This window comes from Tursiops truncatus, chromosome 3, assembly GCF_011762595.2.
Source record: "Tursiops truncatus isolate mTurTru1 chromosome 3, mTurTru1.mat.Y, whole genome shotgun sequence".
Classification (NCBI taxonomy): Eukaryota; Metazoa; Chordata; class Mammalia; order Artiodactyla; family Delphinidae; genus Tursiops; species Tursiops truncatus.
The window spans coordinates 137,761,978-137,787,662 of record NC_047036.1 but is presented as its reverse complement, the minus strand read 5'-3'; the positions used below and the strand labels follow the sequence as shown (position 1 = coordinate 137,787,662).

The 25,685-nt window shown below is 36.9% G+C and overlaps 1 protein-coding gene across 4 annotated transcripts in view; it reads right to left on the bottom strand.

Annotated features, from left to right (window-relative positions):
* Positions 1 to 25,685, bottom strand: part of GABRG2 (gamma-aminobutyric acid type A receptor subunit gamma2) — a 122,220-nt gene that overhangs the window by 85,299 nt on the left and 11,236 nt on the right. For 3 of the 4 annotated variants that reach the window (XM_033853537.2, XM_019945368.3, XM_019945378.3), the window contains exons 2-5: positions 8,493 to 8,644; positions 6,726 to 6,793; positions 4,219 to 4,439; positions 1,876 to 1,958 (exon numbers count right to left, since the gene is read on the bottom strand). In XM_033853537.2, the coding sequence (XP_033709428.1) occupies positions 1,876 to 1,958; positions 4,219 to 4,439; positions 6,726 to 6,793; positions 8,493 to 8,644 (524 nt within the window). The remainder of the gene's footprint in view (positions 1 to 1,875; positions 1,959 to 4,218; positions 4,440 to 6,725; positions 6,794 to 8,492; positions 8,645 to 25,685) is intronic. The other variant, XM_033853539.2, reaches the window with a different exon arrangement.

Genomic DNA, 25,685 nt, shown 5'->3' with positions numbered 1-25,685 from the left:
CCAGAAAGCTTTCTCAATTTTTCTTCTAAATTATTCATTTACTTATGGGGATGATGATCATACTTATTTCATGGAATTGATGGTCAATATATATTTGCTGAATGCATAAACATAATTTTATAAGTAAGCTGCAGAATAAACTCAAGTAAGATAGATAGATAAATGATAAAACTAGAAATCTTCTCAATTGTTTATCTTCTAATAATGCTGTGGAAAGGTAATTTTGATTATGGAGGCTGATTGACTTCTTGGAATAAAATCCCTTGTTTCCTTTTTTTCCTTTCTTTTGGTCCAACTCTTTGTCCACTATATTTTATTAATAAGAAGAAAGAAAAAAGAAAGCCGAATCCCCAGATTGCTATTGAGTGGTGGTAGCACGCTGGTAGGGCTGGATGTGGTGAAAACTGAGAATACGAATGATAATATTAAGGAACTTCCTATGGAGAACATGTTGGTGATTGAACTGTTTTAATAGCAATAAGTAATATTAAGTTGATTTGGGGTTCAGAAGACAATTGTCAATCAGGAATCTGATGGCACAGAAATCACTATTTCTTAAGGTTTAGCTGACTCAGTAGAGGAGCAGTCCCAGTTGGAAAATTAAAAGAAAAGAAATCCAATCTCCTAAACCTTAGGTAAGCTTTCACTAAAAAATATTCTATTCTTGGATGAAGTAGAACATATGAAGTAAGATTTATAATGGAAATTTTTCTCAATATATATAATATACAGTGAAGTTTTCCTTCGGTTCTCTCTGGAAATGATGTTTATTGAAAACAGGTGATTGGTTTTCTCATCTTTTTTCTTTCTTTCTTTTTTTTGAAAGTATTGTTATTATGATTTAGTTGGTTCTTAGGAGTCTCCATCACTCCCTGGCTGGGAGATTATACCTATATTAAAAACTTAAAACTCATAGCCAGTTTTTCATTCTACCCAATATGCACAATTGACAGTCCAAAAATAAGAAGGAGATGAGCAATCTAAATCTAACACAAATGCAGAACAAAGAGTGAGGCAAACGTAGGGGAAACTGAGGCTTCTTTTCGATTCAGACAGAAAATATCTGCGAAGGTTACTAAAGTTTAATTTGTATTACAATCATCATGCTCTTCTTGCTATAGTCTATTATCTGATGATAATAATAATTAATAAAATAATAGAGCTTTTGATTAAATCTTATTATGTGTGAGGTAGTGTACCAACCATTTTACATATATCAACAAAACAATATTGAGGTGAGGCAGGTCTTATAATTTCTATTGGGCACCTGTGTCATGAACTCATTGAGAGATTTAGTAATTTGCTCAAGTCTTTAGTGATGGAGTTGGGAGTTGAATTGGACCCACATGACACCAAAAATCAGCCTTTTGCTCACTGGTAGATAACTAGTTTTAGGTATTACTAGAACTCCAGGTAGAAGAGGTAATTTTCAATTTTGTTATCTTTATAGATATGTCAAAACTGGAATGAACAAACAACATTGTTGGATCTCTGTGTGTCCTGATATGTAAAGGGAGAAAACAACTAGCAAATGTACTGCTACTCTCTTCTGGACCCGCGGAGGGAGTGGAGATGTATAATGCACATTTACCTCTTTCTACTGAGGCCAGGACAAGCTTTACAGTCCTTCTCAACAAAGGGCTCCAGGAAACAACTGCCAGTTTACTAAAAGTTTATGCCTCAATGAAATCTATTCGTAATTCCTGATAAAATAGATCCTTTTTTATGACGAAAGAGATTGTCAAAATCTTCAAAGTCAACAACACTGCTTAATGCAATTTTGCATTCTGTTTAAGTCTCCCAATTAACTGATACTGCAATCAGAAAGACTAAGTGGTGAGAGGGCATGCAGAATATAGAATGAGTATTACTTACAACTGGAGAATTCCAAGGGGCAGGAGTGTTCATCCATTGGAAAATTGTGCAACTGTAATTGGCACTCAGCATCAATTGTCAACCTAAATAGGAAGATATGAAACATGAATAGAAAGATTTTAGACTGTTTTAAAAAATGTACATTAGCACAATTTCTAGTGACCATTTGTTTTTATTCCTGGAGAGTATGTCACACATTCTTATTGATAACAAAAGGTGATCCTCACTGAAGAAATTCACCAAGTCCAGGAGAAAATTGTTTAAGACTTAATGTAGTCCATTTACTTTCAAAGACTAAACAATAGGATCTCGTTGACCTGCAACTCCATTTACTCAATATTTATCATCCCATAATTTTTTTGGCAAATTAATCGCACACATGAGATTGCTCAGTGAATGCACTTAACTTACTGAATAGAACAAACTGTTTTAAGAACTTAAACTCATTCACTGTTTGCATGTAAATGAATGCAGATAATTCTCAGATCTTATCTGCTAATTAAAGCAGAACTTTCTCTTTATAAGTACTTGTTAGCTGTTAGCTTTAAATTACTATATGTGAGTTTAAAAATACCTATGTTTCACAATGGAGTATTATGCATTCTTACAAAGGAACACTATAAAGGCATTATATAGGATGTTAAAGAGTAGAAGAATATCTAATAGCAATCAAGAAATGTTAAACACATATACACAGACATATCAGAAAAATGTTTGCCAATGAGTCTCAATTATTTTGCATCTGAGGTGCTTACTAAACATACAGATTTTCTTTCCCAGTAGAGCCTGGGACTCTAGGAGGGAGAAAATTTAGAGGAGTCCTAGATGTTTTGACCACCTTTGGGGAAGTATGAGTATATTGTTAAATTGTAATGGTGATGGGTTGATGATTTGTTAAATTTCATATTTGTTAGCTATATTTCTTACAATTACAGATATCAATCTTAAAGTAATAAAAGTTGTTTTATAAACATTTTATATTAAAAGTTTAGAATAAATTTTAATTGGGGAGATTTTATTTTTCTATGGTATAACAGAGCAATTACTGATCTTAAGATATAATTAATAATCATTGAGCCCGTAACTGTCTGCATGGCACTGAGTAAGGTGAATTTTTCTCTCATTTAATAAGAGTTATTATGGCTTTATTGTACTTGGACTTGTCCAAAGTCACAAATCTAGTGGCATAGTTGAGATTTGAACCCAAGATTATGTCTCCAAAGCTAGAGGTTTTAATCACTGTCACTCAGTAATTATATGCTCTTCCAAAGAAAAGATTAGTTTTATTCATAAGTGAAATTATAATTAAATTAGATATTTTATTAGTATCATTTCTCCAAATTAAACTGGAATTGTTAAAATTGAAGATAATGTAGATTGCAGATAGGTACATAGATATATATCTATGTGTATACACACATATTCATAACTCATTATAGATAAGCAACTCATTATAAACAACATATTCATAACTCATTACAGATAAGATAATGCTTATCATTATAGATAAGCATTATAGATAAGAATAAAATCATCTCTCTATATAGATTGGCAAACTCATTCAAATCTTGAATGAATCTTATGAGAGATATTTTTGAGCTGGAGTCCATAATTTAATATTGTACAGTGACTCTGCAAGTTAATACAAGTGGAAAAACGACTATAGTATTATGAGAACGATAAAGGAACTTGAGATAGTGTGACTTTACTTAATACTTCAAAAGTTAGACTGAGTTCTTATTTAGCAGACAAAATTTGATTTCCACTAGAGTCTAATTCCAGTCATTACCTTACATCTAATTTAATAAAACCCATGATGAAATCAAAATATATGCAATGAATTTCTTTTGTAATTGTGGCTCTTTTTTCTAGTAACTGATATAACTCTGATGATAAAGGCTTTGGATCCAGTTTAAAGTATTATATTTTATATCTTGAATATTACCTACGGCATAAAATATATGTTAGAAAGGCATTTAACATTAACCATTTTGAAGCTACAAGTTCCTGGATAGTAAGACCTAGAAGAATCATACTATTCATAACTATTATTGAAAATATATACAAATAATTTAACTATCTGTTGTGCTTACTTTTTTATTAGGCTCATGTCCCTGTGAGAAAACAGAGTTCTCACATCAGTCAAAGACAATGTTATACCTATGTCCTTTGAAAAAGTTCATTGATAACAGAAAAAAACCTAATTTTGTATCATCACGTACTATTTTGATCAAGCATGCCAACCCTGATTTAGGCTTGACATCTTTCGTTCTGTTTTAAGAGAACATGATTGATCTTTGCTTTATTCCCAGCAATTACTCCTTTCCTTTTCCAAAAGAATACCTTAAAGTGTAGAGCACTCGACCATCATTCCAAATTCTCAGCATCCTATTGGGGGTGGTTATCCAGTGTGCATCGGCCTTTTTGGAATTTCTGAAGAAAGTGTCTGGAATCCAGATTTTCCCCACCATGTTGCTATTCAATCGGAGGACTTTAATGGTGCTGTTAAATTTCAGACGTCTGTCATACCATGTTTGGGCAAAAAATATATCAATTGTATATTCCTGTTTTAAAGAAAAAGATGAAATGGAACATCTTTTATATAGTAGGATTGTATTGTAGAGCATTTGTGTGTATTTATCACATATGTTCTCATTGCCAAAACAAAGCAAAGCTACTTTGGCTTTGAATCGTCCAAAAGAAAGCAGAAGCTTGGCTAAGGAGACTCACCCATCTTTTGTAGACAATACATTACGAAAAAATAGACCTAAGTGAATTCTGGTAAAAGATCATAGCCCTGACACAGTTGTTTGCATTAGGTATTTATGGAGCAGTTTCTCATGTTATTTTGGGCCAGCTAATTCTTTGTCACGGGGGCTGTCTTGTGTAGTTTAGGATGTTTACTACCATTCCTAGCGTCTACCTACTAGGTGCCAGTAGCACCAAAAACAAACCCCACCCCCAAGTTGTGACAACTAATAATATCTCCAGACATTGCCAATTGTCTCTTGAGGAGATCAGTTACTCAGGTTCAAAAACCACTGCTACAGAGTAAAAGAAAGTCCAGAACCGTTCTCAAAACAGTTCTAAACCAGAGCTCTGGAAGCTAAGCTGCCTCACCTCACAATTAAGTGAGGATCCTAGAGAATCTATCTTGTTAGGCAGTATGAAGATAGAAATGGGGAATACACTATACACAAAAAGCACTTTGTGCCCTGTCTGGCAGACAGCAAACATCCAAAGTAAGGTAACTATTTTTAGTTTTTACTATTACAGTTGTCGTCTTCTTTTTATAAACAAGAGGAAATGCACCAATTAAAAGACAATCTTTACTACTGTACTAATCTCTATCACAGAACATATTTAAAAAGTGCTATGATGACAAGTGACTCTGTAATAATTATACCCTCATGTATGTATATATCACTAAAGTGTCAACTTTAATCAAAGAAAAGAAAGTGTGATGTGAATTAGTCCTGGAATCATAACACCCAAGATCTAATTTGCCTATCATATTTAGATATTATTTAGCATGATTTTATAATTCTATTTTAACCATGTCTGTAAATGAGAAAATTAAAGAACAAACCCTTGGTGTTCTTAGAACATGACCTCCAGTGTTCTTAGAATATGAGAATTGGGGGATGGGAGTCATTCACATTTCCTAGTCTAATCCCCTCAACCCACCACCATGTACGATGAAGAATACAAAAAATCAGGATGAGACTATAATCTTCTTCCTTTGACGAATTTGCATTGTTCTGGATTATATCCTTGCACTCCTGCCCCTGTATCTCACTGTAATTCACTACATTGTCACTGGAGTAAGTCATACCACTTTGTTTACTGGTTAATTGCATATTTGCAGTCCACAAGTAATGAGAGGGGAACTTCTTCTATGAAATTCTTTATCAACTAATCAGTGATGTGGCAATAGGTAGAGTAACTCAATAATTTCTGATCCACATTTTGGCAAACACACACACACAAACAAAAGGTTTAAAATTCTTTAAACCAGCATTTCATAAACTGTGATCCTGGGACAGTAGTTCTGGGCACTAGTATTCCCGAAACTGTAAGTTCTGTGTTTAAATAAACTACATACATAGCTGATTCTTCTTAGATATTTACAACTTACATCAGAATTTTAGTTGTAAAGAAGTAACATGTTAGCATTTGTTTAATAGTTAAACAAGCAAACTTACTTGTATGGAGTATGCAGGTGGTGGTATACTTTTTTTTAATCAGCCCAGTTGAAAGCAATAAATGCTTTTCATCTCTCTGACTCAGCAGAGCGTCCTTATTGCTTGCTTGGCAAACACTATTTTAAAGTTACAGTATCACTATGTTATGTTACGTTATGTTATGTTATATTATGTTATGTTCTACTCTATTCTATATAGGCTCCAATCTAATTTCTTATTTCAGATTTGGATAGAAAGCTTTATAAAAGAACAAAGTTACATCTATTGTTAAATCTAATGCACTATTTCTTCTGAGAAACAATTCTGATTTGAAGCAAACTATGATCTCTTCACACCTTGAATATTCTAAAAAGTAGTAAAGCACTATATTTTATTTTGTAGTAAGCAGGACCTACCAAATAAGCAGTGAGTGTTGAATTTTAAGATTATAGCATTTACCCAAGGTAATTTTATACATATTATCACATTTAATTTTTGTAACAAATCATTTAAAATAATTATCTTTATATTACAAGGGAGAAAAAAGGATCTGAAAGATTCTCTCTCCCTTCCAAATTTTTTTGTTGGTATAGCCCTTGCTATTTCCGTGTTACCACATTTCCTCTCTAATATGTTAATAAAATAGACAAACAATTAGAAACTTACCATATTGATAGCATTCACTGGACCAATGCTATTCACATACATGTCTGTGTGAATTAATGTTGGTTTCACTGTAAAGAGAACCATAGAAATATGTGCATATGGAGAAGCATAATATTTTAATGCTTAGTCCTTGTTATTCTAGAAAGATTTATTTATTTTGCTACATTAGAAGTGATTTATTCACAGCTAACTTGTTGCTAATGACTAATTTGCTACATTTAGCTATTTATTTTCAAAGAAGTATCTTAAGCACATAAATACAACAACAAAGCAGAGCAGAGTTTTGAAACTGATTATCTTTGTAAGACTAGATAAAAATGAATACATAAGAAAACACTGCTCAGATTTTCTTCATCCATCCCTCAGATGTCCTGAATTTTATTATTTTTCCTTTAAGTTCTAGAATTGATTTGGGCATTCTAACTTGACTGGGCCCATATAGAAAAAAATAGCTACTTAGTGATCTAGAAATTAATATGCATTAGAAACATGGAGGCATAAAAAGCAACAAGTATTATGAATTGTTTTTGAAACATTCCTCCCTGTTGATTCCTTTTATGACCACTTTATCCTCATTCACCTCTAGCCAATACAAAATCAATCTTCCTCAATGATTTAAAGAATTCTGTGACTCATCAAATAATATGAGGAAACCATATGGAAACCCAATACACACCACCTATTCGTCAAAGAGGACTGGTATTAAAAATCATGTAGTACTACATCCATGGCCTAATGAATATGCTCCATTTTCATTTAACATTTAATGAACGAGGATTCATAATACCATTCATTCTGGGCTTCAATTCAACAAGTACATTTCTCTCATCTTTATCCATTTTCCTTGAAGTGCCATGCTGTAAGTCTCTGTGATGGATTGGATTCTTCACTCCTCCCTGCATCTGTACCCTTGCCTTCACATCAGTGAGGCTACTTCTCTGCCTCTGAACTTTGAGCCTGACCATCTGAATTGCATTGGCCGATAATATATGGACGAAAGCATTAAGCCTTATGAGTTTCTATTTTCTCTCTTGTTCTTTGCTATTGTCATGAGAAGGATACTTCTAGCTAGTCTGCTGGTCCCAGGAGTGGAATGAGACTACAGCTTTCTTAAATGAGCAGCTCCGACCTGGCTGAGCTTAGATTAGACCACCCCCAGCAAAGTGCTAAATAAATGCTTATTACTGTATACCACTGAAATTGTGTGGTTGTCTGTTACACAGCTGTAGATAAGCAGTATGTCCTTTCTTTCTTTTTTTTAAATTAGTTTTTATTGGAGTATAGTTGATTTACAATGTTGTGTTAGTTTCAGGTGTACAGCAAAGTGAATCAGTTACACATATACATATATCCACTCGTTTTTAGATTCTATTCCCATGTAGTTCATTACAGATTACTGAGTTCCCTATGCTATATAGTAGGTTCTTATTAGTTATCTATTTTATATATAGTAGTATGTGCTTGTTTGTTTTTGATGTTTCTTCAAAAAGAAGTTGGCACTTTTCTTCTATAGTCTTTGTCTGAGATGTCTAGGAAAATTTAAATTTCTATCTCTCAAGCTAACTTGAAAATCATCTTTCTTCATTTTGAACTTATCAGTGCCCTGTCTACCCCCAGACCTGAATGCTGTTTATACATTCTTTATTTTTACAGTATTTAGTAAAAGTATCATTTATATCCTTCTGGTTATTGAAATGGGCTGATGCTTTCTCCTCATGTAGTAGACTTGCTTTTATCTAACACACATCACAAAAGGTTTTAACATACCTCCTATATCAGGTCGAAGTTTATTATCATATCCTTCCAGGAGGTTGTTTAAGATGACAGTGACATCACCCTCCGGAACCTTTGGAGTCAAGACCCATGTTTTGTTAGAAGCATAATCTTCATAGTCATCATCAGATTTTTGGCTAGTGAGGCTAAGAAAACAAAATATTGGTCAAGAAACATACAGACTCCATCCAAGTTGACTTTTACTCACAGACCACTGGTAGGAAAGGAGAAATGAAACAGGATGACAGGAATGCGTTACACTGGATTACAGTGAAGATTCTCAGCTGAGGGTTAGTCTAGCTAATTAAATTTCAAAGATGTAGATTAAAACCTATTAAAGTATACTCTTCAGTTTTCCAGAATGCTCTGTCCTCCCATCTATAAGTATACCATGTTTTACCAGTTACTTTTGCCTTTCCCATAGTTGATGTTCTTCCTGTCCACCTGCCCAACTTTACAAAGGGCTTATAAAAAAACAAACAAACACGGGCTTCCCTGGTGGCGCAGTGGTTGAGAATCTGCCTACTAATGCAGGGGACACGGGTTCGAGCCCTGGTCTGGGAAGATCCCACATGCCGCGGAGCAACTAGGCCCGTGAGCCACATCTACTGAGCCTGCGCGTCTGGAGCCTGTGCTCCGCAACAAGAGAGGCCCGTCCACCGCGATGAAGAGTGGCCCCCGCTTGCCACAACTAGAGAAAGCACTCGCACAGAAACGAAGACCCAACACAGCCAAAAATAAAAATAAATAAATTAAAAGAAGGCTCAACATTAAAAAAAAAACAACAACTCTGGCCTGAATCATGAAAAAAAAAAAAAAGACCACAACTATTTTTGTGAAAGCAATGCTTAAATGATCATAATGTAGTCTAGGAGTTCAGGCATAATGTCTACTTCTTCCTCCTTTGAGAAGTTAACTTGCTCCAACCTATTAATGAAAGTAAGAGACTGGTAATTAGATTCACTCCCACAAACTGCCAGACAAGTCTCTCCCCCCTCAAGTGAACTACTAAGGAGAGGCTCAGTCTTGCTGCCTTTCCTTCCTCCAGGGTGTGTGTACGTGTTTTGTTTTTTTTTTTTCCCCTCACTTGCACTGAAAGCAAGGGCGGTTCATTTATCTTTGATTGTTAAGAACCTGGTACTATGAAGAAAGATGTAACTGTAGACTTTAAACCACTCTTTATTACAGCAAAAGCTCCTGAGCTAGAAACTCACACTAATGGTTAATGTAGTACAATCATAGAAGTGAAATGACCTATTTTGAATAATCAAAAAGTGACATAATAATCTATGATTCAGTTTTCTATGCCAAAACCTGTCAGAAAAGCCACAATGGGACCAGAAACTAAGGCTGATTTTGGAAGGATACTGGAATTCCTATAGTTTGCTTCTCCCCTGCCCCAAACTCCATCCTCCTCCCCTCCACAAACAAAATGATTTTATTTGCCAGATCTAGGGGCAATGTAAAACCTTGCAAAAGCTGCTATTTTAATTTTTATCAATATTCAGTAAATACTGGTTACTTTTGTTGCCTATGGTGAAATAAAAAAATAAAGTTTCTCATCCCATTTCTCATCTTCAGTTTATTTTCTTGAAGATATGATAAGAAAGAATCTTGTCAGAAATCAAATCACTGCCACAGTACCCTGAACATGTATCATATTCTCAAACCATATATTACACTCAATTATACTCATTTGTCAAGATAGATAAATATATACATATATAACATATGTATATGTATAGATAAATAGATAGATGACTAAATATGGTAGGAGAAAGCTGATTATGTGATTAATCTGGTTTGAGAATGAGGATGGGAGATGAAATTTTAAAAGTAATCACTGGCATGAATCAACTTAGTAAGCAAGTAATCTTTTTATTCCTTTAAAGCTTTATGAATAGGAAACATAAAAACTGAATCACACATTTGCATAAAACCTGACATAGCCAGTCTTATATCTTGCACTTCAGTTAACATAAGAACTTTAAACAAAATTTGAATTTCATAGAGCACCCCTAGAGGGTATGTATGATGGGCTGGACAAAGCTTCAACCACCTCTCAAAGAGAATTACTTCAATGCAGGCAGAGAGCAGTTGTCTGATACGAAAATTCCTCTTAAGCCTCAATTCATTATTTCTCTAGAGCACTGATGAACTCTGTGTAATAGAGTTCTAATCCTATGACCTAAATCTTACTGCTTCTTCCTCCTTTGAGAAGTTAGCTTGCTCCAACCTATTAATGAAAGTAAGAGACTGATAATTAGATTCACTCCCACAAACTGCCAGACTGGCATGAATCAACTTAGTAAGCAAGTAATCAATTCATCATTTCTCTAGAGCACTGATGAACTCTGTGTAATAGAGTTCTAATCCTATGACCTAAATCTTACTAGTTGAAGAAGAAAAAAAAAAGTTATCTGACAAAGGAATTTTCAAATCCCCCTGACAACTCATTGAGAAAAGAACGTAGTTGGCCCACTGGATGTTGGATGTCATCATTATGAAATTTTATCGCTATTTAATTTGTTCAGGCAAAAGCGCCTTTTCAAAAATATCTCAACTTCTTCCTTCCTTTCTCTCCGTCTCTGTCCTTCCCCTTCCCCCTTCCCTCGATAAAAGCATCCTATTAAAGTTTCTTCAAGGAAAGGGAATATATATTAAACAGTTTGGTATGCTTGTTCATTGCACTTCCTCATACTAACAAATAAATAATCCAGGTGTGATGGTGCCATGTTACCATTATTACTATTTTCTGGCAGACCAAGAGGGAAAATACATTAAGTGAAAAGAAAAGGGATACTTCTGGGACTTCCCTGTTGGTGCAGTGAATAAGACTCCATGCTCCCAGTGCAGGGGACCCGGGTTTGATCCCTGGTCAGGGAACTAGATCCCACATGCTTGCTGCAACTAAGAGTTTGCATGTCACAACTAAGGAGCCCACATGCCACAACTAAGGCGCTGGCAAGCTGCAACTAATTTCCTACTTTAGTTCTTCTGACTCTGAATCTCTCTGTTGTAAATTAGATTTTTAATTTTCATCTTTACATTTTTATGCATGATTTGAATTTATGCATGATTACAAACATGTAATGAGTTCATGTTTATAATCAGAAACAAAAATCAATTTTATTTAAGAATAAAGAAGCTTTTAAAAACAAACAAATACTGAAGAGATGTACAGTGAGAGGTTGCTCACAATTAGAAGATTTTACTTGAATTTTGGTACATATTTTGGATATTTGTCACTGTGAAGATTAATCATGCAGTTTATACAATTTTAATCCAGGTATTTCATATTTTCACGGATTCAATAAGCTATGAGTTTTGTAGGAAGAAAAATCTAGTCACTGTACTCTCCTAGGGTAGTATAACAACAAACATCTGGGTGAGAAACAAAAACATTTGTCTTTTCATTTGGGTATCTTCAAATCCATTGGTGTTTGGTATCATAAACACAGAATATATATTTTTCTTTCTCTGCCTACCATCTTTTCTTCTCTCCAACTCCTAAACCAATATTGGGCATGGCTTATTCCTTCTAAGTTTTCAATTTTCAACACAAGAATCACCTTCTGAATAGGAGTAGAGGTCATTCCTGTTCTATCTGCCTTTGTCACCCACCTGACCCTTTATATGTTCTAGCCAGTCCTTTGACTGATTCATAGCATTTGTTACAATGTATGTTTACTGACTTGCTTATTGTTTGTTTCCATTACTAAACTATAAATTCCATGAATGCATGGAATTTACAATTAAAATTTGTGAAAAGAATCTTTTTTTTTTTTGCTAACTACTTTTCCTAAGATAAATAATATTACCAACAACGGCTATTGTTAAATATTTACCATGTTCTACAGATAACTTTAAGGACTTCACATACATTCTCCCACTTAATCTTTAAAACACTGATATTCCTACAATTATTTCCACTTCGCAAATGAAGAAAAACGATGATATTTACCAATAGTCATTTTAGTTTGCCAAAACCAAAATGTTTAACCATTATGCTGCTAGGCTTTGAAAAAAGAAATGGGACCAAAGAATCTGTGACTGTACATTCATCAAAAAAATAAGATCATCTAAACCAAATGGTTGCTCAAGCTCATTTTCCCTTAGGACAATAAATTAGTTTATGCCTGAGTTCAATAAAAGTAAGGCACCTTCAGCACAAAGTTAATAACATTCAAATTTCATGAACTTGCCACTGCAGATACCAATGATTTGATCTCCCCACACTGAGGAATAGAAGCAGAGCTTGTAATTTAACTTAATGGATGTGTTCAGCTGCCTCACTTAAACTCTTTCATGACTTGGAAAGCAATGCACACTGCAAGGGTAAGGCATAAGCTAGTTCATTTCAAAGAATGTCTTCCAGGCACAGCAAAAGGTGGACTTTGGCATAAAGTATAGGAACAGCTATGCTAGGTGAGTATATATCCTCGGACGGCACAGGGGACTTACAATCTGATCATGGGAGGAGGAGACTTCCTCTGTACTGTCCTGGAGGACCAGGGATTCCTGAGAAACACTGTGGTTTAGTGAGTAGGAGCACTGGGGCACAAGTTACTCTTTCATACACAGCCTTTAGTGGCCTATGGGATTCTATTATCCCCTATTAAGGACATGTAAGAACCTGTGCAGAACTTGTTGGGAAGGGTGCTCTACGCACAGGTGAGTATGTCAGTGTGTACATGCACAGAGGGTAGAGGGCGGGGGGGTAAATTCTAACTATCGATTCTGGGTTAATTATTCTGCCTACAATGATCCCCTTAGCTCACACCGCGTTCAATTTTTTTTTTTTTTTTTTTTTTTTGCGTTACGCGGGCCTCTCACTGCTGTGGCCTCTCCCGCTGTGGAGCACGGGCTCCGGACACGCAGGCCCAGCGGCCACGGCCCACAGGCCCAGCCGCTCTGCGGCAAGAGGGATCCTCCCAGACCGGGGCACGAACCCGTGTCCCATACATCGGCAGGCGGACTCCCAACCACTGCGCCACGAGGGAAGCCCCCTCGTTCAATTTTTTGATAATTAGGTCAACAGCTGTTGGTAAGTGTGTTTATTTGACTGAGTCAATTATCAGATTATATATTCCTATGTATGAAATGCAAACAGTTTATTAGCAATCGCCAATGACCCATATCAAATCAATTTCTCTGGGGGTTTATTAGCTAAGATGAATTTTTTTTGCAAGTATCAAAACATTCAAACTAAATTGGGAGGGATATATAACTTTAAAGCTTAATGTAGGATAAGCCTCATGGTGCTTTGATTCAGCTTCTCAACTATGTATTTAAAAACTCAGACTCTTGGGCTTCCCTGGTGGCGCAGTGGTTGAGAGTCCGCCCGCCGATGCAGGGGACGCGGGTTCGTGCCCTGGTCCGCGAGGATCCCACATGCCGCGGAGCGGCTGGGCCCGTGAGCCATGGCCGTTGGGCCTGCCGGTCCGGAGCCTGTGCTCCGCAGCGGGAGAGACCACAACAGTGAGAGGTCCACGTATAGCAAAAAAAAAAAAAAACCTCAGACTCTTTCTGTCTCACCCTTCTGTCCACCATGCTATCACCCTCAACCCAAAGATGGCTTGAATGTACAGTCACAAGATGCTAGCAACAACTCCTTACCTCTATGCTTCCTTGTTTATATCCATGAAAACAGAGATAAAATCTTCCAATTTACTTTTCTAAAAGTCCCCAGAGGGTCTCATTTTGTGAATCAGTGGCCTGAATACATATGAATTCATACATATGAAGCCATGTCTATAGCTAGAGGGTGGGACTCTGTTCATTATTTTAGTATAATTATATATCCTACCACTAGTGTCAAAGATGAAATCGACATCCCCAAAAGCATGAGGACTTCACAGAGAGCAAATGAAAACTGGGATATTTAAGATAAGGAGGGAAAATGTGGAGAAGAGAACCACAGCAGTCACTAGGAACAGAGGGTGTAAATAGGAAAAAAACATATCAGGTCATGTTCTAGGCATATCATTGAAGTCCATTTTCCTACAGTTAGTGCCCTCACTGCATTTGCTGTTGCTGTTGTTGTGTATTTGTTTTAACTCACTCATAAATAAAAGAGGGAGAATGTGGAGTGGCTAGCATTCATACACTGCTGGAAGGAAAACATTTTGGCATTATATTCTAATGATGAACACCTGTGTATCCTATTAACCAGCAAGTGCATCCCTAGATTTATTCCGAAAAGAAATGCACGCACACATCTACCCCAAGACATGTACAAGAATGTTCACAGTTGCATTATTGGTAATACAAATCTATATAACCTAAATCAATAGTAGAATGAATAAATAAATTATGGCATATTTACATAATGAAACACTATACAACAATACCAACTAGTGAACTACCACTACGTGCAGCAACATAAATCTGAAAAATAAGCATTTGAGCAAAAGATGCAACACATACACCCAAGACACACACACAGACACTGTGTTTCTGTTTGTATAAAATTTAGTATCAGGTAAAATTCAACTATGGAGGTTCAAGTCAGAACAGTGATTACTTTGAGGGAGAAGAAAGTAGATAGAAATCAGCAGGGAGTTGAGGATGTCTTCTGGGGTGTTGGCAATATTTATTTCCAGAAATGGTGGGTGGTAACATGGTTTTTTATTTCAATTAATGACAATGCACTGGTCCATATTTATGTACTTATGTACTTCGTATACATTTTATTTCACAATAACAACAAAAAGAGTGTTTAAAATTTTGGTTTAGACTTGAATGTTAATAGCAAAATAATAGGCAAGAAATATCTGTCTTCAACAAGAAATATGTCTTCAACAGTGTTGTTTCCCAAAACTTTGCAAGTGTCTGGTGCTTGACAAAACACCCAATGAATACTTTTTCAAAATACTGAATGAATCAGTCAGAGTATAGATTATTTTTAAAGGTTCAATATTTGTGAAAATTAACTTGGTAAAACTCACTCTTTACAAATGTGCGTATGTCACAGTTATAGGTAATATTAAAATGAACTGCCTATATAAAACGCCATCCAGCAATCGTCATCACTCTCTCGTCATTAAATGCCATCGATTCCTTGCATATGAAAACTCAAATAACATATATTGAAAATATTGATATTTAGGGAGGTTAAAAAGGAAAAAAGGCCAAGGTTAACCCAAGAAAGCAATTCTAAAGTCATGTTAACTGTCTATGGCTGTCAGAATAAAAATAAAAGTGTTGATGCTAAACTGTGGTAAGAAAGACATATCAATGGATACAGGAATTCTTATGTCATAAATAATAATACGTTTTGGTAATGACAATAATGATTGTTAAATTGACACATTCTTAATTTATTCCTTTACTTATAAAGCACTTTTATGTGATAATTTACAAAATGATAAAAAATAATAATCTCAGAGAGCAACCAAGATGGCAGAGTAGAAATACCCTGGGCTCACCTCCTCTCACGAGCACACCAAAATCATAACTATCTGCAGAACAACCATCGATGAAAAAGACTGGAACCTACCAGAAAAGACCTTCTCCAACTAAAGACATAAAGAAGGAACCACAATGAGACAGGTCGGGGGGAGGACTGGCAATATAATCAAATCATATACCCCCTAGTTGGGCGACCCACGAAGTGGAGAAAAATTATATTGCAGAGGTTCTTCCACAGAAGTGAGAGTTCTGAGCCCCACGTCAGGCTCCCCAGCCCAGGGGTCTGGTAGCTGGAAGATGAGCCCCCAGAGCATTTGGCTTTGAAAGCCAGCAGGGCTTTGCAGGAGCCCCACAAGACTGGAGGAAACAGAGACTTTACTCTTAAAGGGGCACACTAAACCTGATGCACACTGAGACCCACGACAGAAGCAGTAATTTGAGAGCACTGTGGGCCAGACCTAACCTGCTGGTCTTGGAAAGTCTCCTGGGGGGAAGGGGGTGCTGTGGCTCACCCTGGGGACATAGACACTGACATCAGATGTATTGGGGAACACAGCAGCTGCGACAGCTCATTGGCACCAACACCTGGCCCTATCCAGGAACCTATAAGTGCTAGTGCTGTAACGCCTCAGGCCAAACAACTAACTGGGTGGGAACACAGCCCCACCAGTGGCAGATAGGCTACCTAAAGACTAAAGAGCCCACATCCACCTCTAGACACGCCCCCTAGACATGGGCACAGGTCACTAGAGGGCCAAGACCCAGCTCTACCCACCAGTGGGCAGGCACTGGCACCTCCTGCCAGGAAGCCTGCACAAGCCTCTAGATCAACCTTACCTGCCAGGGGGCAGACACCAGAAGTAAGAAAATTATGATCCTACAATACAGTTCAGACCCTACCCTGGGACCAGCTGGGCCCTGGCTCTGCCCACTAGCAGGCTAACGCAACCTTCAGGACACCCCAGCTGTGTGTGTCAGAAACCGCACCCACTACCAAAGATCTGAAATGAGCTCTGGGACCCCTGGGCCCTGCAGCCAGATTCCAGGAACCAGCTCTGCCTGCCAGAAGTCCAGCACTAACCCCAGGACCTGGCTTCACCTGCCAGTGGGTAGGCAATGGCCCCAGAATCTCTGACACCCTGACTCTGCCTACCAGTGAGCCAGCACTAGCCCTGTGGCCCCCTAGGGTTCCTCAATCAGCCACCACGTGACCAGGCCCCACTAAACAGCAGCCGGCAGCATCCATGCAAGGCAGGGCCTGGCAACCAACCAGACTAGGGACCAACCAAGCCTACAAGACAGCCCACATAGTCAGCCTGCCACAGGAGAAGGACCCAAGCAGCCCTCTTAGGGGGAACCACCAGAGCGTATAGTTTGGGTGCTGAGAGGGGAGTGTACTGCTAGGACTCATAGGACGCCTCCTACAGAAACATAACTAATCTACCACAGACATAAAAATACAAATAGCAACTTAGGCAAAATGAGACATCAGAGGAACATATTCCAGATGAAGGAATAAGACAAAACCCCAGAAGAAGAAGCGAAGTGGAGATAGGCAGTCTACCTGAGAAAGTGTTCAGAGTAATGATCTAAAGATGATCAAAGACAGGTTCCAAAAAATTACACACATTCAAGTTACCAATTCTCAACCTGTCTAAAAACCAAATACCCCTTCAAATAGATACAGTCCACCCTATTCTAGTTAAATATTTTTGTTTTATTTTATAGAAATTATTTTGCTGAATTCACAAACAGAATTTGATTTAAGAAGAACTTTTTGTCCTGTGGTGTGTTTTGGTTACTTTTTTTTTTTTCCTTTTAAGGACTGCATATTAAAGTTAATTCTGTGCATAGCATGCCTAGATACTGAATTCAGGAGTTCAGTCACATTGAGTTTTTGTGCACAGAGAGATGTGACCTTTGGCCCTTTACTAAAGATTTAGGGAAAAACAGGATTCTTAACACTGTAAAAGTTTCCTAACGTAATCAATCTTGTACTTTTTGTATGTTTTTTATATACATGTATATTTAATAAGCACAAGCTTGGTTGTATTTTTTACAGTTCAGTTAATAGGAAAATGGTTTGTTAAAAAGGCTACAGTTGGAATTGAACAAAGCAGAAACGAAACTGAGAACTGTGTTATTTTGTGATTAAAAGGAGCAGGTATCTAAAGAAAAAAAAAAAAGATGATCAAAGAACTCAGGAAGAGAATGGATGCATAGAGCGGGAAGTTAGCTTTTAACAAAGAGTTAGAAAATATGCAGAACAAACAGAGATGAAGACTACAATAACTGAAATGAAAAATACACTAGAAGGAAAAATATTCTCAATTTTTTGCTTGTGTACACTCTGCCACAGGTAGGAAGTGGTAAAGCGTACATGGCTTCAAAATCTGAATTATCCTGGGGAAACTGAGACAACTCATCTTGTACACTGTACACCAAAGGAGAATTTTTAGAAGGCAGTTACCTGAATTGGGGCCCCAAGTATGTTGGTCTCATGCAGTAATTTTTTTTTCTACAAGATAACAGAACTTAGATACTGTACTTGCACTGTTGTGGAACTATTACAACACGGTGACAAACTAGCCAGCACAGCTTTTGGGGCTGCTCTCTCTCACTCTAGAAACACAAATGAAGTTTGCATATCTTGCTATCTATCTATCTATCTATATCTACGTATTTATTTATGGCTGTGTTGGGTCTTCGGTGCTGAGTGCTGGCTTTCTCTAGTTGCGGGCTACACTTTGTTGCAATGCGCAGGCCTCTCATTATGGTGGCCTTTTTTGTTGCCTTCATGGGCTCTAGGTGCACGGGCTTCAGTAGTTGTGGCACATGGGCTCAGTAGCTCTGGCTCGTGGGCTCTAGAGCGCAGGCTCTGTAGCTGTGGCGCACGGGCTTAGTTGCTCCACGGCATGTGGGATCTTTCCGGACCAGGACTCAAACCTGTGTCTCCTGTATTGGCAGATGAATTCTTAACCACTAAGCCATCAGGGAAGCCCTCTTGCTACTTTCTGACTATTGACATCCAAGACCAATTTTAACCACAGAAGATATGCAAAACATAAAGCTACTGTCAGAGAAGAATATAATTATTTACCATCGAGAAATAGTCCAAAAAGGAAATACTTTGAATTTCTTCATTTATATGATTACTATCATTCACTAAGAATGTACAATGTCCAGTACACACTGAATGTCTGATGCTGGATACAGACCAGTTGTTCTTACCCTGGCTGCATGTTAAAATTACCTAGAGGGCTTTTAAAAACTAATAATAATAATACCAGGGCTTCCCTGGTGGCGCAGTGATCGAGAGTCCGCCTGCCGATGCAGGGGACACGGGTTCGTGCCCCAGTCCGGGAGGATCCCACGTGAGAGGCCCGCGTACCACAAAAAAAAAAAAAAATCCAGTGCTGAAGGCTTACCTCTTAAGTTACTAATTTAATTAGACTAGGATTAGACCAAGCCATTGATATTCAGCTAAATCTAAGGTGTAGCCAGGATGAAGAGTTACTGCAAGAAAACATGACTCAGTTGCTTGAACTTTCTTTTCTGAATAAATAACACGTTGGTAACTGCTTTCAAGCGAGTCAAATAAATGTTACTTACTATAGTGTTTCAAGGTATACTGGAAATTCAAATTAGCATCATTTGCAATTAAGAGCCTATGTCCTATTAAGATAACTTCATATCAGTGCTTCCCAAAGTCTGGGACACCTGATGCTAGTACCCAAGACAATTTTAAGTGTCACATATGCATAGCATTAAAACACATTGAAATTCATAATTAGAAAGTTTTTCTCTTTTAAATTTTCTTTCCGCTCATCCAATCATATTAAAGACAAAGTCTTAGTTACAACCATGTTCTCCAATTCGCTAACCTACTTTCTAAAGAAGAACAACAACAAACTTAGCACCTCTGGTAGACAATAATGTATAACTGAAACTTGATAACATTGTTCTGGCTTCACTGTATTTACTTTGCAGTTTTCTTCTGTTATGAAAAATGAAACTGATTTTCTGGGCTTAATTACTTTTAAGTTTATTAAATAAAATAATTAGATTTAAAAGACATTGGCTGGGACTTCCCTGGCAGTCCAGTGGTGAAGACTACTCCATGCTTCCACTGCAGGGGTCATGGGTTCGATCCCTGGCCAGGGAACTAAGATCCCACACATGCTGCATGGCACGGCCAAAAAAACTAATTAATTAAAAAAAAAGACATTGGTTTATGAAAAATATTAAGTAAAAAAATAACCAAGTGTCACTTAGATGTGGCAAAAATCATGAAGGTGGTTGAATCGGGGGAACAATGCCTTGTGAATCTAGATTCCTCATTCCTTCAGTTAATTAGCCTGTATATGAGACTCTTTTGTTCAAGTACAGTTGCAGATGGAAAGATGTGCAAAGTACAATGCTGATATCAAAACACCTCTCATCTATTTGGAGAGACAAACAAATATCTGAATACCTAGAAAAAATGCAACACTTATTAACAGCACAAGGCAATAAGAAAAACATTGTCACATGGTAGAACATGACTCATCTGTTTGCCAGCACCTCCAACTTGATATGAATGAAGGTTATTTCTATCAGCATGCCTCTGTAATCAGTTCCAAAACTCAACTTCTATGGTAAGAATAATATTTTTCTCTAGAGCATAAAATGTTTGGGGGAAATTATAAAACTTTTCATTCCTCTTCGAGCAAAATAGAAGGTAATATATATAAACATGCAAAATTGTCCACTTATTTACAAGGGAGCAACAGGTGGGTAAGAGAACAAACGTGTATTTTCTCATAGTCCATGAACAAGAGGTCAAACTGTTCCAAATTTAGTAGAAAGGTCATCGAGAGCCAGTTTATAAAAATGAAGCCTGATTATATTGCATGCAATATCAACATATATTCAGATGTATATTCAAGTGTATCAAACTCAAGTGAACTTTAGATGTATTGAAAATTCACATCACTATAGTCTATCATAGCAAGAAATGAAATATTCTGATTTTGCTAAAATACAGACGTTTGAAACTATGGAACAAATTTGGTCAGGTGGCTGACTGAATTTTCATTTTCATGTAGGAATTTTATCAATATGTGTCCATCTGAGTGACCATGATTCTGGGAATTTTTCTTTCTCTACATTTTTTCTTTTCTTTTCCCTTGTTTCTTTTCTAGAAGATCATGCTGTAGTCTTTAAGTTCAAGTCATACAAATTGGACATTTGTTCCTGTGGTGTGGCCACTTTTAGAAGATTATTCTTAAGTTTTCATTATTTGACTCTTCCTGGATAAAACATTTTCTGAAAATCAGTGTGTTATCAATCACTTGAAAAAGTAAATCAAGTCTTATGTTTCAGTTTTGTTGCCCTCATTTTTCTTCCTCCTCATTCCCTCTACCTTCATTATATCAATAGTCCATCTTTATCTCTACATAAATTTACGTAACTAAGAATTATGAATACTCCAGATCATAGAAGTTGTGTATTTATTCACTCACTTGTGATTATTCACAGATATCTCCTATGAGCGAAACACCATTCTCAGCACTTGGAATTATTACTTTTTTTTCCTATGAAAATATGGTAGATGTTTTTTAAAAAGTTCTGTGCTGGCAGTGAGCATAAGTAAGTATTCTATGGATGTATTTTAGAAAGTCCAAAATTACTTTTGTTCTTAGAATTCTGGAACAATGTAAAAAAAAAAATCCCAATGGATTTGAAATCATCTTAACTTCACCTGAAGTTTAAGGGTGTTTTAAATCAGCATGCTGGTTTCATAAAAAAAACTAAAAGTTTGTATAATAGAAAAAAGGTCAGTTTGTGTCATTCATATTTTTGCAAATTTAGATCCCTGTCACACGATAGCTTAAATGCTCTAAATGATAAAGAATTCATATTACAAAGAAAATACCTTAAGGGAATAACAACTTACTGTCTTTTCTCAGTAGTATATTTTTACCTTTTTCAAGAGACTGCAAACCTATTGCACAAATTAAAAAAGGAGCTCCCACAGAATCCATGCTTCTCCCTGCATCTTCCCTATCATTATTCTTTCCACTCTTTCCAATATCCTCAGGTACATGATCACAAGTAATATCAAAGCAGATCTCATAACCATTAAGAAACTTCTGATTGGGCTTCCCTGGTGGCGCAGTGGTTGAGAGTCCACCTGCCGATGCAAGGGACGCGGGTTCGTGCCCCGGTCTGGGAAGATCCCACATGCCGCGCGGAGCGGCTGGGCCCGTGAGCCATGGCCGCTGGGCTTGCGCGTCCGGAGCCTGTGCTCCGCAACGGGAGAGGCCACAACAGTGAGAGGCTCGCGTACCGCAAAAAAAAAAAAAAAAAAAAAAAAAAAAAAGAATAAAACTGATGGTATTATATGAAGTATTTCCCAGAATTCAAAATATTCACTATGGCCTCAAAGTTGTACCACAGGAAGCAGCTTTCTGACTCCCAAATCCTATATCCTGACTTTTTCATCCATGATCACTGTCCTCCAGCCATGTGGGCTAATTTTAGTTCCTAAACCACACCAAGTTTTTTCTCCATTCAGGGCCCTTGCAATCTGCTGTTACCTATAATGAGAGAGGTCTTCCCTTCAATCTTTTCATGGCTGAATTTTTTTAATACTCTTATAATCTCAACTTCTTATCCATTACTCAGAGTGGCCTTTCCTGAGTATTCTATCTAAAACAATTTTTTTCTTTTCTCAATCAGAGCACATCTTTTAGTTATTCAACATTTACCACAATTTGAAATTTGTTTGTTTACTATCTGCCTGTCCCTAGACTGCAATGTCTAAGAGGATTAAGATGTCTGTATTTCTTCCTGTTTTATCTCCAGTCCCTAGTACAGTGCCAAACAAGTATTAGGAATGCAATACCTATTTATTTATGGCAGAAAGGCAGGAAGCCTTCATAGGAAATTTGTCTTCCTTCATAGGAAGGAGGAAATTTGTCTACTTTACATTTATTTTCATTCTGCATTTAACATAGTGCTTGAAAGCTCAACAAGAGTCAAATGATATCCCATGTTAGCCAGTTTCAAGGGGAAAATGGACAGAATCACATGGATATGTGGATTTAAAAAATGGTTGAGTGTAAAATGTCTATCTGGTTACACAAATTTACTTAGATCAGAGGCAATAAGTGAAACAAATCAATATATATGTAGGATATTGTCTATAAGAATATATATCACAGTATGGTTATAATATATGATATATATAATGTAGTATTATGTTTTTAAAAGCATGTCTTTATTCTAAAATATACATTCCACAAGTACAAGGACTGTGTTTGCCTTGTTCAATGCTATAGCTTCTGCATGTTGCATAGTGCCAGGAACACAGTCACTGGGGATTAAACAAAATGTGATTCACAAGATAGCAATTCAGAAGGACACTACTGAGGTCACCTGAGTCAGAGTGTATAACTGCTATCTTGAAACTTCTGCTTTATGTACATCTTCATTTTTCTGAAATATTTCATTGATACTTAAACATCTATTAAGAATGTGCTTGGGAGATTACTTATAGTCTGAAGTCAAGGAGAAGGCAGGTGCCTAGAAGGGTGATTAATTGGAAAGGGCAGAAGAAAACCTCCAAGTGTGATAGAAACCAATATATATTGGAAACTAATATATGTATGTATATATACATATGGGTGGTGGTGATACCGGTGTACACATTTGGAAAAGATTTTATCTAACGCTACACTTAAACACTCAACAGTTATTGAATCTAAATTATGTCCTTATTTAGGAAAATATTTGTTAGGAAAAAAGTCTCTCTGCTATGTGGTGAATAAATCAGAAGGTAGCAAAACTGGCATCAGAAAGGTACTTTAGGTGGCTGATGCAGTAACCTAGGTGACAGAGGATGTTGGATTTCACTCTATTATCAGATCCATAAGGCACACACAAAAAATGAAGACTCAGTTATGACCTTGAATAGAAAAATACCAGTTCTCTCTTTTTTTGCATATAGTTAAAGAAGGTGTCTTCGGAAGAAGTCCCATGTGTCACCACATATTTTATTGTTATTGGGACCTAATCCACACGTGTTAGGAATTTTATCAAGTTTTTAGTATTGATCTAAAATGAATGAACAGTATAGTCATTCCAGAAACTTATGGACCTTTATCCAATTTCCTCATCTTACACAAATTAAGACAGGGGACTAGAGAATTACTGAATTTTTATTAAGAAACCCCTCTCCTGTACTTTACCCAAATTTAGCATTTAACAGGGGTGGAGAGACTATTTGTGTCTCTAGGAATATCCCCAGGAAATAAATAATGACCCTGAGGTAGTAACAAAAACAAAAACAACATGTAAGAGAAGTTTACTATGTGCCATGTACTATGTATTATGTCAATTGCTACTCAAAAGTAGCTTTTGAAGAATTATTATCTTCCTTTTTTTTATATGAAGATACTAAGGATGAATGCAGTTAATAAATTTACTGAGGGCCATCAAGTAGTAAATGTCAAGGGTAGAAATATGAATCCTGGTCAAGTATGGCTCCATAGCTTATGCTCTTAAGGACTACACGATTCTGTAGGATTTGTTTGTATTTTTTGTTTTGGTCACCAGCCATATATGCTGAACTTAGAGTGAGGTACTATGGAAAAGATTCTCTTTTCCTTTTTTTAAAAATTTATTTATTTATTTATTTATATTTTTGGGGCTGTGTTGGATCTTCATTGCTGAGCATGGGCTTTCTCTAGTTGCGGCGAGCAGGGGCTACTCTTCATTGCGGTATACAGGCTTCTCATTGTGGTGGCTTGTCTTTGTTGCATAGCACAGGCTCTAGGCGCATGTGCTTCAGTAGTTGCAGCACGTGGGCTCAGTAGTTGTAGCTCGCGGGCTCTAGAGCGCAGGCTCAGTAGTTGTGGCACATGGGCTTAGTTGCTCCACGGCATGTGGGATATTCTCAGACCAGGGCTCGAACCCGTGTCCCCTGCATTGGCAGGCGGATTCTTAACCACTGTGCCACCAGGGAAGTACCTTTTTTTCCTTTTTTAAGAGAAGATAAATTTCAGGGAAAAGGAGATGCAGTTTTTATTATTTAATTAAACAGTAATTATTGAACATCTATTAGAAGCAAGACACTTCTCTAAAAGCCTGGAGTATAACAGTGGAAGAAACAGCATCTCTGCTCTCATTAACCCTGGATTCTAGCTGAAGAAGACAGAAAATAATAAATCAGTAAGCTACATAATAAAAAATTTTCTACTTAATTACTGAAGACTAACGAAAGGTAAAACACAGAAGAGAATAATGGAATTGTGAGTATAGGGTTGAGGGACATTTGCAGTATTACATTGAGTAATCAGTGTAGGCACTGAGAAGGCAATATTTGAGCAAAGATTTGAAGAAGGTGAATTAACTAGTGGATATCAGGAAGAAATGAATTGCACGGGTAACGTAATATTAAATATACTTTCCCCATTGTTATCATAACTGATGTCCCAGCACTGAGAAAAATAAGTGAGAAGTGTTATATTCTCATTTAACACAAATGTGGTAGGCTGCCAAGAGGAGGCAGAACTTGCTAGAGAAGGCCAAAAACCAGTCCTGGGTTCTTTTTCCTTCACCCACTTTGGGGCTGTAAAATAGGAGTCTAAGGATTCAATAAGAGAGCAGTTCTTATGGAAAAAGTTTATTGGCCTAAGTGTAGAAAGAACGGTGCAGTTTCATATCCCCTCCTCACAGTGATACATGTTCCACCTCTACCTCAAGGCAACTAGAAAACAAAGTCAAGAA